The sequence below is a fragment of the Halichoerus grypus genome, chromosome 1 (assembly GCF_964656455.1).
Source record: "Halichoerus grypus chromosome 1, mHalGry1.hap1.1, whole genome shotgun sequence".
In the NCBI taxonomy this organism is placed as follows: domain Eukaryota; kingdom Metazoa; phylum Chordata; class Mammalia; order Carnivora; family Phocidae; genus Halichoerus; species Halichoerus grypus.
The window spans coordinates 215,033,646-215,047,971 of NC_135712.1; the positions used below are offsets into that span (position 1 = coordinate 215,033,646).

Consider the following 14,326-nt stretch of genomic DNA (forward strand, 5'->3'; position numbering starts at 1 on the left):
CCGCGCCTGGGGAGAGCTGGCCAGGACGAGGCCCCCGCCTGTCCCCAAACGCACATACACATCAGCTAGTGTTTGCTGGTCTTTATTGGGGCGAGGATTGGGGTCTGAATAAATATGGGCGGGGACGCCACTGGCGGCCGGCGCGGGGGTCACCGGCAGCCGCACTCGGTGGCCACCATGTTGGGCACGTGGTGCGCGCGGATGCGCTCCTCCGACAGGCTGATGAGGAGCTTGCCAGCGTAGGCCGTGGGCACGCAGCAGGGCGGGCGCGCCAGGGCGGCGCCGCGGGCCTGCATCTTGAGCAGTAGCACCACGTGGCTGCCGTAGCGCGGGTTGCGGTCGGACTGCGGCCAGCCGCACGCGCCCTGGCAGTTGTTGGCCTGGTACGTCTCGGGGATGAGCACCGAGCGCTCGGCGCGCAGGTCTACGCTCAGCTCGCGCAGCGCGCACGGCCCGTCCGCCGCCCCGGCGCCCGCGCTGCGCTGTGCCCGTGGGGGCCCGCTGCGCTCGCGCCCCCGCCACTCGGCGCGCAGACCCTGCAGCGCCTTGAGCAGCAGTAGCGCGCGCAGTGGGTCACCCGGGCCGCCGGGGTCCCCCGAACCCCCGGGGGCCCCGGGGCAGAGCGCGAGCAGGCGCTCCAGCAGCGGCGTGGCGGCGGGGGGCAGCCCCGGGAGCCCGCGGAGCTCGGCGGCCGCGGCCCGCAGCTCGGCGGCCACACGATGCGCTAGGCCCGCGGCCCAGGGCGCGGACTCGGGGCCCTGCAGCGGCGCGGGGTCCCCGGCCGTGGCCGAGGCGGGTGGCAGCAGCAGCAGCAGCAGCGGCTCCTCGCCGTCGAGCAGGTGCTCCTGCGTCGCGGGGTCCGACAGGTTGACGAGGCCCTGCGGGAAGCCGGCCAGCGCGCCCGGGTCCAGGGCCAGGCGCGTTGGCGAGGCCTGGGCGTGGGGGCCCCGCAGGGCGCGCACTAGGCGCGTGAGCGTCTCCAGGAAGGGGTCTGCGCTGGGCGGTGGCTCCTTGGCCTGCTGCTCCTGGGGGAGCCTGCAAGGCGGAGTTGGGAGGTAGGAGCGGGTACAAGGTTCCTCCCCTCCTCCTCCCCCTCCCCCACCTGGGCCTGCGCACACCTGGGTGGCGGGAAGGGCACTTGCTCCAGGAGGCCGTGTGCGGGCACTGGTGTGGGCCCGGGCAGTGGCAGCAGGAGCAGGGCCGGGGTCATGCGCGTGAAGCAGCGGGGGTTGGGGCCGAACAGCAGCTCCTGCAGCTGGGTGGTGCTCAGGGCTGCACCTGCATGGCCTGGCGTGACCCGGGGGCGGCTCAGTGTTTGGGGGCCGAGGGCAGCCCGCCCTTGCCAGGTCCCTGCCTTTGAGAGCCTACCGTCTCCTTGGGGCTGCAGGGTCAGGGTGACCCCGGGGCTCTGCCAGTCCCCCGCTGGGTGGTCCACGGCCAGCACCAGGTAGCGCGTGTCCCGGGACCAGCAAAGGTTCTGTGGAGATGGGGGCTCAGCCGAGCTGGGTGGGGTGAGGATGCCAGCCCTGCTCTGCCCGCTGCCCAGCCAGGACACTCGGAACCTTGTTCAGCACAGTTTAAAAACCCCATTACCCGGGCGCCTGGGAGGCTCAGTTGGTTGGCCGTCTGCCTTTCGCTCAGGTCATGATCCTGGGGTCCTGGGATCGAGCCCCACATAGGGCTCTCTGCTCAGCGGGGAGTCTGCTTCTCCCTCTGCCCGCCCCCCGCCCCCCCCCGCCCCTGCTGGGGGAGGGCTCCAGGAGGCCTGGGAACCGCCCCATTCAGTGCCCTGGTACCTGGGTGCCTGGCAGCCCAGTCCCGGTGACAGCGACCTCGGGGCCAGGCCCGGGGTACAGCACCAGCAGCGCCAGCTCTAGAGGACCGGCTCCTCCAGGTGGGGGCGCCTGGAACTTCAGTGAGAGTGTCGGCTCCCAGGTCACTGTGGCCGGGACAGACAAGTAGGGGACGACACCTGAGCCACTAAAGCCCAAGCCCCTCCCCGAAGCCCATCTTTCATTCCTGCAGGGAGAGCCCCCAACCCAACTGGGAGCCTTGGGGACCTGGTGGGAGAGGTCTGACACCCCAACGTGGGTAGCCCGGAGGGATGACCGGCTGCCACTGGTCACCCCTGAGTCCTTGGGGTCTCTCTGAGGCCAGTGGCTCCCAGGGACAGGCCAGCTCTCACAGCAGGGACGCCTTGGCTGGACCGGCCCCACTCCCTTGGGCTCCGGGAAGTGCAGGCATGGACGGGTTTGGGAGCCAAGCTTTGGGGACTGAGAGCCGCACACGAACCTAAGGGCACCCGAGGCGTCTGGGGAGGAGCCTGGAGCAGGGGCTCTGGCAGCGCCCTCTCTTGAGAGTGTGGCCATCTCCCTTCTCAGGAGACCGGAGCCAGATCCCCAGCCCAGCAGTAGCGCGCGCAGTGGGTCACCCGGGCCGCCGCGGCCCCCCACCTACCTTCCTCCAGGTGCAGCACGGCCAGCCGCCGCCCCGCGGGCTCCCCCAGCCACGCCTGCAGCTGCCGCAGAGGGAGCAGGGCGGGCTGCCCGGCGCTGGCGGCACAGACCCCGAAGGTGGCCAGGTCGCGGGGACCCCAGCGCGCCCGCCGCACAGCCTCGAGGAAGGCGTGCTCGTAGCGTCTCAGGGCCCCTGCCACCCGAAGCGGGGTGCTGCCCCTATTGCCCTTCTGGTCCAGGGTCACCAGGCACAGGGGGTCTTGTGGGCTGCCTGGCGGCCAGTCCCAGTCCTGGTGGAAGATGAGCCCCCCCGCGCCTGTGGCCGGCTCTCTGGGCGAGGCTGGGGTGCTGGAGCCCTCTCCTCCGGGGGCCCCGGCTCCCAGCAGGGGCCCCAGCACCCACAGCAGCAGGGCCAGTGGCCGGAGCAGCAGAGCCCGCATCCCGGCTGCCAGGAGGGGCTGGGTGGCTCTGGCTTCTGTGGGCGAGCGCCGGCTGTTTGTGCAGAGCAGCCCCTCTCCCCTCCTGGGATGTGACCTTGGGGACCAGCGCCGGGCGCTGCTCTCAAAGCCTCTTCTGTTCCCACCTCACTGCCTATCTTCTTACCCACGATACAAGGTGCAGCCTGTGACCAACTTGTCAAGCAACTGTCCTTGACGAGGCTGTCCCCCCTGGGGGCGGGAGTGGGACGGGGAGCGGGGAGTGTCAGCCCAGACGCTCAACAGCTCTGGGACGGACGGGGGGAGGGGCAGGCCTGGACCAGGGCAGAGGGCGGATGCCCCAGAGGACCCGGCACCAGGCCGGATGGGGACCCCAAGTCTTGGTGCTCCGACCGCTGGGTGGGCAGGCCCAGGCAGCGGGTGGTCCCCCCGCTCAGCTGGGGCTCCCCGAGTGCTCGGTCACACTGTCCCCGACGACAGTGAACAACGGCAGCTCTGCCCTCCTCACGAAGGAGCTCCCAGACCCAGTGCCCTCACCCACCAGCATCCTGTAGGGTGCAGGGACACCGACGGCCCAACCCTGAGCTGCCCCTGCGTGTGGTGGGGGAGCACGGCGGGTGTTCACCAACAGTGAGTGGGCACCCCCCCTCCTCTGCCCCATCGCCCCCCAGCCACCGACACAGCAGTGCAAGCCAGGCCTCGGGGGAGGCGTTTAATGAGCAGCGGGGACACGTCACAGCCCCGTACAAAAGCACCAAACTCAGCTCTGAAGGAAAACACAACACACCAGACTTGCCTGGAGAAGGGGCTGCCTTTCAGTTGGCTGGGGGAGGGGGAGGAATGTTCCCAGGGCCTTCGGAGGGCAGTGGGGGCCTCAGCATCGGGGGCATGGGAGTTGGGGGATGTACCCCAGGATTTGAGGGGTGAACTCCAGGAGGCTGGGGGTGGACCCCAGGAGCTGGAGGATGGACCCCAGGAGCCGATGGGTGGACCCCAGGAGGTGGAGGGTGGACCCCAGGAGGCTGGGGGTGGATCCCTGGGGCTGGTGGGTGGACCCCAGGAGCTGGTGGGTGGACCCCAGGGGCCTGGGGATGAACTGCAGGAGCTGGAGGGTGCACCCCCGGGGCCTGGGGGTGAACTGCAGGAGCTGGTGGATGTACCCCTGGAGCCTGGGGGTGAACTCCAGCAGATGGGGGAGGATGGACACCGGGAGCAGGTGGGTGGACCCCTGGGGCTGGAGGGTGGACGCCCGGAGTTGGTGGGTGGACCCCAGATGTTGGTGGGTGGACCACCGGTGCCGGGGGGTGAACCCCGGGAGCTGGGGGGTGGACTCCTGGTGCTGGGGGGTGGACCCCAGATGTTGGGGGGTGGACCCCTGGTGCCGGGGGGTGGACACCGGGAGCTGGGGGAGGCAGCTGGGGAGGGCCCGGAGGCCCTGAGGGTGCAGGCCCACTGGGCGGCATGGGTGGCAGAGGCAGGCCTCCCGGTGGTGGCGGGGGCAAAGACTCTGGCAGAGGCGGCCGGGGCGGCAGACCATTCATCAGGGGGGGTGGGGGTCTCTTCACCCCAGGAGGCCCAGCAGGGAGGCTCGGCGGGGCTGGTGGCTTCTCCATCTTGAAGTGAAACTGCAGGAAAAACTGGAAAGAAACAGAAAAGGCTAAGTGGGGCCTTTGAGGCCCTGGGTGAAGGGGCAGGCTGGCCAGGGCAGCCATCAAAGGCCCCAGAACTGCCTGGACCCTAGACTCGCTTACCTGCTTGGTTTCCCGATTCCAGTGAGTCCAGAACTTGCCTTCGGCCTTATCGATCTCCCTGCTGGGCACCTGCGGGGGGCGGGAGCTCAGTGGAGTGTGAGGTGCCAGTGTCCCAGGCAGGGGACAGGATTCAGTTTCCGGGTGACAGACTAGCCCCACTACTCAGCAAGCCTGCCACCCCGGGGGGAGGTGGGTTTGCGCTCCCATCTGTGTGGCCCCGGACGAGGTTACGGGAGCCCCGAGCAGCCTGGCAAGGAGGACCTCTTACTGCGAGGGGCACCCGGCCGCAGGACACCCAGCCTTCCAGAGGCAAGGACCCGCCGAGGGGGCACCTGTGGAGCGGGCTGGAGGCCAGGAACTGGCCGCTCCCCACAGTGCGGTGGATGTGGGGACCCCACGCGTGCTACCTTGAAGGCGATGGTCTCGTAGGGCTCGGCGGCCATGAGCAGATACTGCCAGCGCCGGTCGGGGGGCTCGATCCTCTGCTCGTAGGCGGACATGAAGCGGTGGCGGGGCATGATGCCCTCGGCGACCTCAGGGTAGTCAATCTGTGGGGACACGGCAGGTGGCAGCACCGCCTTTCAGGGGACCCTCCCCTCACGACCGGGCTCCAGGCTTCAACTTACCTGGAAGAGGAGGCTCTGCTGGCCCATCTCCGTGTCCCTCTGCTTGGTCACTGCAACACACAAGGGTCTCAAGTCCAGGCCAGCTTGTCGTCCCTGAAGCTAAGGCAGGGGTGTGGCCTCATGCCGCCCCCGAACAGGAGGGAAGGACACTGGGGGACTCATACTCGGGTGGCTGCCGCCCAGGGCCAGCAGAGTCCCTGCCTGAGGTCACAGGGAGGGGTGCAGGCAGGACAGTGGGTGCCATGGCCCTCCCCGGAGGCCCGGGACAGCACCGGGCAGGAGCTCCAGACTGGGCACGCTGGGCACCTAAGGCCAGCGAGGTCTGCACCCCGGCTGCTGGGAGGGTGCCCTTCGCACGAGAGGTCTGCAGCCAAGCCTCCAGCAGCCATGCCCCCACTTCCAGGCCGCTCTCCATGCAGCTCCGAGGCACGCCACACTCGGCCCCCCTTACGCCCTCAAGCGTCCCCCCGCTTTACTCAGGACAGACAACAGATGCCCTACTATGGCCAAAAGGCCTTTGACAGCCTCCCCACAAGGATCCTATCATCTCAACCCTAGCTTATGATGGAGACGTGCCCCAGGGCCTTTACACTGCTGTGTCCTGCCTGGAATGCCAATCCCCCACATGCTTTTCCTACCTTTATTTAGGATATCTGCCTAATAGCTTCTTCTTTCTTTCTTTTTAACTCCCAGGACCACAGTTCTCTACATTCCGTTGAGCCACTTAACCAACTTTCTGGCAGGTGATCCAGGAATCCTCCTCTCTCCCCAAGGGTTCCACTGAGTAAGTGGTTTCTTACACGGACCCTTCCCCTTCTCCTCCCCCACCCCAGGGTCAAAGGAAAGGGACTCATGGCCCCTCATCCTCACAAGGCTCCCCAAACACCACGATAAGGCGCAAGGGGCCCAAGGGAGGCCCTGACACTGTGATGCGGTGGTTTGGGAAAGTTCACAGGAAAAGTGGGGCCCAGGGCACTAGTGATGGACCAGTGGGAGAGGCGTGGGCGAGGGAGGGCCCCTGCTTCGAAGAGAACAGCAGTCTCCATGGGGCTCAAGGACAAGGGATGGGGGCCGTGGCGAAGGGCTCATTCATGCCCAGCACCAGGGGCAGGCCAGACCACACTCCCAGACAGAATTACCTTTGTAGCCTGGGCGGCCAATCTTCACAAACTTCTTCACCTCCACCTTGACCTTTTCTGGCGCCGGCTGGGCGGGGGCCTCCTTGGCCTCCTTGGCGGCTCGCCGGGCCCTGCAGGTGGGATGGATATGGAGCTGTGGCCCCTGCCACACAGGCCGCCAAGGCCACAGGCCCAGGTGCTGGGAGCTGTCCAACCCCCACACTGACCTCGGAGTTTGTTTGAGAGGCCAGGGGTATAGGGGGGTTGGCTGGGGGTCGCGGGGTTTGCATGAAATGGGGATGAGACAGACTTGGGGCACCCCTCTCTTCTTGTCCCCTTTCCCACTGTCCCTTACTAGGGAGTCTTATGTGAACCCTCACCTCGTTCCTCTCGTGTCCCGGAAGCCTGACGCTCAAGCAAGATCAGTTAGCTTAACCACTGCGGAAAAAGCACCTTCCACCTCCCCGGCATCCCCCCTCCACCGGCCCTGAGGCATGGCTGGGCTGGCTTGAGACCATCTCACACAGGGATGCAAGTGACGCCTCGTTTACCTCGGAGGCCGGACCCTGGGCACTGGAAGGGGCCTGAGGTACTCACAAGTTGGTCTGATGCTTCTTCCCTTGGGTATGTGCCAGGTAGCTCCCCTGCAGTGGGAAAAGCACACGGACAACTCAAGGTGGGTGGGGGCGGCCCGAGAGAAGAAGCCGGCCTCTGTCCACCAGGCCACTGCGGAATGAACAAATTCTATGGGGTTCACACAAAGCGGAATGAAACGCACACAGAGCCTAAGAAAGTAAGTCTACAAATGTCAGTGGTCACAGCGTGTGGGACACGGCAGTCTCGCTGCCTGCCGTGGGGGTAGGGGGGCTTAGTGGACCTGGCTGGATGGTGGAGACCACTTGGCACCAGTTGGCGGACCCACAAGTGAACGTGCCCTGTGACCCTGTGTGTCTGTTCTGACTACGGCCCAGGAGACCTGTCCCCAGACAGCAGGACAGACTCTACGTATTTCTGGACCAGCACAGGGACACTGGGCCGCATCCGGGGATGTCTGTGGTCGTCACGCTCAGCACCCCCCAAGAATGGCCCGGCTCTGATGTCAGCAGTGCTAAGGGGGCAGACCCTGACATACGAGACTGGCCAATTCAGCACTACTTACACGCAAACTGAAAACCACCAGAACGTTAAACAGTGTGAAAAAGACAAACAAAATCTATTTGTTCCTGAATCAGGGCCAGGTGAGCACTTTTGAAACCATCATTGGGACGATCTTAAGTTCGCTGAAAGAGATGAGCTAGGGCCACATCAACGAGATCTCAAACCCTGGACCTAGACCGTCCGGGACTGTGCCCACCCCATGCCTGCAGGCACGCATTCACACGGAATCGGCACGGACGGTGGTCAAAGCAAGCGGACTGCAGGGAGCCCTGCACACCCAGGGCGGCAGCGGGCGCTGGGGGCGCAGGCTGGTGAGTGAGCAGACCTGAGCCCCGCCGCCCCCGGCCACGCTCTGAACGACGTCCCAGAATTAACGGGGAGAGCACGATGGGACAGGGGTGGGATTGGCGGAGCAGCAGGACCCTGCCCGGAATGGAGAAGGCAGGGGTAACGCACCTCATTGTTGTGCAGGGTCAGACACAGCTTGCACTCGTACGAGCCCAGATGGTTCTTCATGAAATACGGGTCCTGCGCAGGGAGACACACTCCATTAGCAATCTCGCCCTGTGGTCCCCGCCCCCTGTGAAGAGCCAAAGCCTTCCCTTTGTCCACAACGCACAGCCCTCCCTCAACTGGCAGAGAGGGCGGCTGCTTTCCTCCTTGGCAGGTGTTCTGAGGACAGAGGACTAGCAGCAGCCTGGGGCCCCACAGGGCCTTCTGAGGCAGCACTGTGGGGCCCCCTGGGATCCCGTGGACGCAGGCCACCTGGCAGCGCTGGGGGCCTACAATGCTGGTGCCTGGCCCCACGTCTGGGGCAGTTCTGGGCCTAGACCGCAGCAGAGCCAAAACAGCGCTGCTGGGTGCCCACCTTCTGGGCCGGGACAGAGATCTGTCGCCAACCACGCCGGCATTCCAAGCACCACCGCACAAGCCAGGTGTGGGAAGAACAGAAGCAAATGGGTTAAAACAAAGGCCCACGGAGACCCTTGTCTGTGTGTGCGGGGGCTCCCAGGCCAGACCGGTGACTTTCCATGAACTAAGGCTGCAGAGTAAGTGCTTCTGACCGCAGGCATGGGGCAGACAGCTGGGGTTCAAACCCTAACTCCACTGCCCAGCGGCCGTGGCATCTTTGGCAACGACGGTCCTGTCTGGTTTCCTCCGGAGAATGTTAGTAGAACAGACCTCAGAGGTGAGGGCTCGACACGTCAGAGTTCAAAGTCTAAGTGGAACCATACGCTGACCGCTGGGGGTCACGCCCAGGGTGACTCTGCCCCCAGGCGACACTGGGTGATGTCTGGGCACATCTGTGGTCCTCACAACTGGGATGCTCCTGGCATTGAGTGGGTGGGAGCTGGGGACACTGCCCAATTGCCAACAGTGCCCTAAATTTCCGAAGTGCCAAGGGGTAGACTCTGGTCTGCCCACAGCTGTGTACACCCAAATAAAATGTCGCCCTTTGCTACTTATAGCTAAAATATCAACTCACGTGATGCTACTGTGGCCCTCGCCACTGACAATGCTCCATGTCTCTGGTAAATCAAACAAAACCAAAAAACTTCGTGCAACAAAAGGTCCCTCTGAACAGCAGGAGCTGCTCTAGGTCAAGTTCCCTTGATTACAGACCAGGACCCCAAGGCCGACAGAGCTGGGCAGCAGGGCCAAGGGCACCAGGTGCAGGGTATACTGAACTTGGCTCCACTGACAGAAGGGAGAGGGAGGGGCCACGAGACGGAGGGAGCTGCCCGCCCGCCTGCCCACGGTTCAGCCAACCTTGTTGATGTCGATGGTCTCCAGGGCCAGCTGCCGGAGGCGCTCCCTGCGGTCTCGGTTGCTCTCCGAGGAGGAGGCTACGCCTCCACTCCCGGTCTTTCCCCCGGGGCGATGCTGGAAGTCCATGGTGAGGGCGTTGGGGCTTTACCACACTGGTAGAGAGACCTGCAGGGCCAAAGGGGGAGGCTGTGAGAATGCAGGGTGCAGCCTGGCGGATGGGTCAGCTGAAGACCCTCTTTTTCAGCGCCCTCTTCCGTGCATATCTTCTAGGAGACTGAGGGCCCACGGTGGCCCAAGGACACACAAACCAGGAATAAGGATGAACAAGGACAAGTGTGGTGTCTATGAATGCCTGTGGGGGAGGACTGGAAAGGAAGCCAATGCCGACGGAGAAGTGTAAAAGCTCAGAGACCCAAAATGGCAACAGGGAGGAGGCAGCCAAGTTCTCTCACCAAGTCTCACCTCCTTCAGGAAGCCTTCCTCGACTGCCCAAGCGCACGGTGTGCACTCCTCTAAATTCTTTCTGCTCATCTCCACTCACTTCTCCCAAGCTAAATTCTACTTCTGTGGCTCAGCTGTAAATTTGCTGAAAGCAAGGAAGATCTCTATCCATCCACCTACCTACCTACGTCTTCTGCCTAATGCACAAGAGAGATTCAAGACCTCTTTTTGGCCAAAGCAGTCTCTCCTGGGCCTAAACAGCCTGGTTCCATTCCCTTGTTCTTTCACTCAGCTCAGACCCAACCTCCAGGTACCTCCCTCTGGCCTCCGAACGCTTTCCTCTTGACTTGGTCGATGTCAGCCCTGGGCCCCTGGCTTACACCCACAGTATCTTTTATCTGTAGAGGTGAGCTCACAGGAACAGGGTCCAAGAGTGAATATGACCCCACAAAGATGTCCCCATTCTAATCCCTGAAACCCAAGAACATGGAACCATAAATGGCAAAAAGGACCTTGCAGAGGCAGGCAAGTCAAGGCCCTGAGGTGGGGGTGACCCTGGGTTTCCAGGGGGCCCGGCATCCTCACAAGGTCCTCACGAGAGGGAGGCAGAGGGTGGGAGTCCCAGAGATGGGCGGACCCTGCGCTGCTGGCGGTGAGGATGGAGGAGGGGCCACGGGCCAGGAAAAGGCATGAGCCAGGTCTCCCTGGGGTCCCGAGGGGAACACAACCCTCCATTTTATACTTAGAAAAATACTTAATGATTTATGTACTTATTTTAAAGAAAAAGAGAGAAGGGATGGAGGAGCAGAGAGGGGCGGGGTAAAGAATCTCAAGCAGACTCTGCACTGAGTGCAGAGCCTGATGCGGGGCTCGATCTCACAACCCTGAGAACACAACCTGACCCGAAATCAAGAATCGAACAGTTAGCCAACTGAGCCCTCCAGGAGCCCCCCTTTTATTCTTCTGACGTCAAGAACTGCACGGTAATAGACTTGTATCATTTCAACCACTGACTCTGGTGCTTGGCTACAGCGGGAAGGAACACGTCAGGGGCAGGCCAGCTCTGCCGTGGACCTGCAGTGGGACTCAGAGTCACCCCTAACTCCGTACGAATCCAGACCTGTCCCTGGCTTGGTTCTTGTTCTTGACGAGCACATGAAGCCCTCGCACCTGGGAACCAGCAAAGCGGCCTTCCGGATGGCTGCTGAATCAGGAACTTATACCCGTCAAGGGGTCGGACTTTTATTACACGAGTCCACCTGGGGCTGCCAACTTTTAAGTGTTGTGAGACAAAGCGTGAGAGACAAGCGCCGCCCACTGTGGCAAGCACTCTGTGAAAAAGAATCTTTCACCCTGAAGAAAGCAGACCACGCTACCAGAGCCGCCCCGGCCAGAAACACCAGTGCGTCACCTGTGCCATCTTCCGTGAGACCAGGGAACACTGCGCCCCAACACCCCCGGGGGCCTGCAGCCGCAGTCTGCCCAGAGCTCCGTGGTGCCCGCTGCCAGACCTGGCCACAGGCTCCTCGGCGGAGGCCAAGCACTGCCTGCACCTGCTGGTGAAGCACCTGACTTTCCCTGCCGGAGACTCAAGGCTTCTGGGTGAAGGGACAGAAACTCCCATGGGGAGGGGGAGGGACGCCACCAGCCCTCTTGCCTCCCCCAGCAGCACAGATGCGCAGCAGGGATGGGGGATGGGAGATCTCTGTCCCACAGGTCCTGAGTGACTTACAGGCCTCCGCGGAGAGACAACACTCACTTCTCAAGGCCGTTACAGGACGGCGTTCACCTGAACAACGAAAACTGGGTGCTTCTGGGGGTAGGAGTGTGCTCTGAGCAAGTCAGCAGCCAACCAGCAGGTGGATGAGATCCTGCTCAGCGTCACTAGCGAAACCACGGTGGGAAGCCACCTCACTCAGATCAGGGCGGCTGTTCTCAAGAAGAAAACAAAGGCAGCGCATGCTCCCCAGTTCGGCCAGGGCTCGGGGCGACCTGTGTGCTCCCCTGTGAAGCAGGCGCTGATAGCTCCAGGGTCCAGGACAGAGACATACCCTCACTTCCTGTCACCTGTCGTACAGGTGACATCCCAGAACACCCCACTGACCCCAAGGGAGGTAGAACTACAAGAGTAACTCAGAAGGCAACAATGTTAACAGGGCCAAGAGTTCCCACCAGTTTGGTGAGGAGCCCAGTTCCTTCTTAAACAGGAGAAGGCCTTCGAATGCTGGTGGCCGGCTGGGGAACAGGCACCAGAGGTGTCGCAAAAAGGGCCCACGGAGAGAGTGATGGGCTCAGGGAGACCAAACTCAAACGCTGAGCTGGTCACCAAGGTAGAGGGAAACCAGTAAGCCCTGGAGACCCAAGCTGCCAGTTACTGGTAGCCCACTGCACACAGCATCCCTGTCCCCCCAGCAGAGCTCATCCCCAACAGGAGATCATGGGCCCAGGGGCCCTTGACTGGCTGCTTGGGTAGGTTGTAGTTTTATTCTCAGAAGAACCGGAACGAAGGGCCACCCCACTTACAGGGGCAGGGACAACGGGAGAGAGTCGGAGAGTCGGGCAGTGGAATGAAGGCCAGGCTGAAAAGAGGGAATGCCATCAAAACCTGCCCTTCCCCCCCACCTTGCCCAGAAGGTCCAGCTGGAGGCCCACAGCCCAGCCCAGGGGCACAGCATGAGTGCCAGAGACGGTTCTGACACTGACAGCTGGGGTCCCCCACACCCCAAAGAAAACACCAGCGTCTCCCCAGGCTCGCTGGGCAGTGAGGTTCACTAGGTGAGAAGCGGGGAACTCACACACACACGCAGAATTCCACATAACCCCCCCCCACGATGTCAGTGTCGTCCTTAATTACGGGGGGGGTTACTACACCACCAAAGCACAACAGCACACCAAACGTCATCAAGGCGAGTCACAACCAGAACAAGAAAAAACCTTTGGAAAGTAAAGATAGGGCGATCCAAATAAAAAGCTGAACGTGAGCGCTTGGAGGTCCAACTTAAATCAATCTTTTATAAAGGAGAAGAAAAAGTGGAAAAACAAAAGAAGAAAACCTAAATGAAATTCTGGAGCAAGAACAGCAAGAAGCGTGGAAAGTATCATCACAGAAGTACAAGAGTGCTCCCCAAAGGAGGGAAATAACCCAGGGCTGAGAGAATCTCCTCGTTCTCACAGAAACACGTAAAACGCCTCTCAATAAAAACAATCAGGACAGTTTACCACGCCCAGAAAAAACTTTAGTTTCTAGCAAAGAAAGAAAAAGACCAGGAACAAAAGGTGGGGAAACCAGGAGGGAATCCGATTTTTCAGAAGAGCACTGGAAACAAGGGGCGAGCAACCCTTTCCCAGCTTCAAGATGGATTTTTCACCCTAACTTCTGGTCATTCGGGGTCACAGACGACCAAGGACTCACACTCGGTCAGTCGGCCGAGGTCCTCAAAAGCCACCCCGCGATGCATCCCGACAGGACCGGGGAAAAGGAACACACGGCCGGACCGAACAGCCGCCCACTCCGGAGAGCAGCACAGAAAGTTCTGGACAACTGCTCGGCTGCGGCGCGACCGGGGCAGGTCTGCGGCCGGAGCGGGTGGAGGGGGAGAGCACGCGGAAGCCGTTTGTTTAAGGCCAGGGGGAAATACGGGAAGGAGGGTGAGGCGGTGAGAGCTTCGAGGGCAAGATCACTACCGGGCCGATAAGACCAGGCCACCAGGAGAAACGGAGACGTCGGTTTCGCGGGAGAGAAGAGCAGCAGGCGAGTGAACTCTGGCGGGGTCGCTAACACCGGTGCGACCCCACCGGGGACCAGCCAGGGCCAGCCCTAAGGACACAGGGGAGGCGCCGGGCCTCACCCACCCCTCCTCGGGGACCCCACAGCGGCGGGCACCGCGGCCCCCGCGCCCCGCCACCCCGACCCGGCCCCGCTGGCCGCCCGCCAGACTCCCGAGGAGGCGGGACTCGTCTGGCCCGCCCGGAGCGCGGCCCGGGAGCTGGGGCCCGTGGGCGCCGCGAACCCAAAAGCCGCCCGGCCCTCACCCCGCGCCCCCGCCACAGACGCCCGTGGCCCACGTCCGCTGCGGTCCGGGTAAGCCAGGGCCCCGGGGCCGCGGTCCTCGGCCCGCGCCTCTCCTCACCCCGCGCTCCTCCTCACTCCACGCCCGCCGCGGCCACGAATACGTTATGCGCACGCGCGTCGCGTGCTAGGGAAGCACTTCCGGGGACAGCGGGGGGGGGGTGGGGAAACGGCCTCCTATGTGCGCATGCCCGCTCTGCCCAGCGAGGTGGACAGCAGCGCCGGAGGCGCGAGGAAAGGGGGCGGGGCTGAGAATAAGGGCCGGTACTCGAAGTGCGCGTGCGCACCAGGCTCTCAACGCCTAACTCGCGCGGGGTCAGTTCTCACCGGAGGCCCGGCTTCCGCTCGTCGGTAAAGGGCGCCACCGATCGTGAGGGTACCTTCCTCTGTTCTCACCCCGGATCCAGCTTATTGCATGATTATCTATAACGACCGTCTGTGTCGTCTACTATCGCGTGCGCCCCACGCGGGCTTCGCTAAGCGCCGAGGCTCCCGGACGC

At 63.1% G+C, this 14,326-nt stretch overlaps 2 protein-coding genes and 1 long non-coding RNA gene across 6 annotated transcripts; 1 reads left to right on the forward strand and 2 right to left on the reverse strand.

The window, feature by feature from the left end:
- Positions 1-66: 66 nt before the first annotated feature.
- On the reverse strand, positions 67-3,427 carry AMH (anti-Mullerian hormone). Of its 2 annotated transcripts, XM_036100986.2 has the most exons (5): positions 2,458-3,427; positions 1,797-1,939; positions 1,369-1,477; positions 1,119-1,287; positions 67-1,035 (listed from the first exon to the last, which is right to left on the reverse strand). In XM_036100986.2, exons 1-5 carry the CDS (start codon positions 2,894-2,896, stop codon positions 150-152), a joined length of 1,746 nt encoding a protein of 581 aa, XP_035956879.2. In that variant the 5' UTR covers positions 2,897-3,427; the 3' UTR covers positions 67-149. The 2 variants fall into 2 exon arrangements, with proteins under 2 accessions (XP_035956879.2, XP_077914018.1); XM_078057892.1 differs by having other exon boundaries at positions 1,119-1,477.
- LOC144379411 (uncharacterized) lies at positions 736-6,774 on the forward strand. Its single transcript, XR_013442309.1, has 3 exons — positions 736-839; positions 5,964-6,054; positions 6,747-6,774. It is a non-coding gene; the product is annotated as an uncharacterized LOC144379411 (long non-coding RNA).
- On the reverse strand, positions 3,580-14,290 carry SF3A2 (splicing factor 3a subunit 2). 3 transcript variants are annotated; one of them, XM_078057899.1, is made up of 9 exons: positions 14,154-14,290; positions 9,317-9,481; positions 8,003-8,074; positions 6,986-7,032; positions 6,410-6,519; positions 5,271-5,320; positions 5,052-5,192; positions 4,645-4,713; positions 3,580-4,530 (listed from the first exon to the last, which is right to left on the reverse strand). In XM_078057899.1, exons 2-9 carry the CDS (start codon positions 9,440-9,442, stop codon positions 3,709-3,711), a joined length of 1,437 nt encoding a protein of 478 aa, XP_077914025.1. In that variant the 5' UTR covers positions 9,443-9,481; positions 14,154-14,290; the 3' UTR covers positions 3,580-3,708. The 3 variants fall into 3 exon arrangements, with proteins under 3 accessions (XP_077914025.1, XP_077914022.1, XP_077914027.1); XM_078057896.1 differs by lacking the exon at positions 14,154-14,290 and adding an exon at positions 13,888-13,986; XM_078057901.1 differs by lacking the exon at positions 14,154-14,290 and adding an exon at positions 13,790-13,896.
- Between the last annotated feature and the right edge of the window lie 36 nt (positions 14,291-14,326).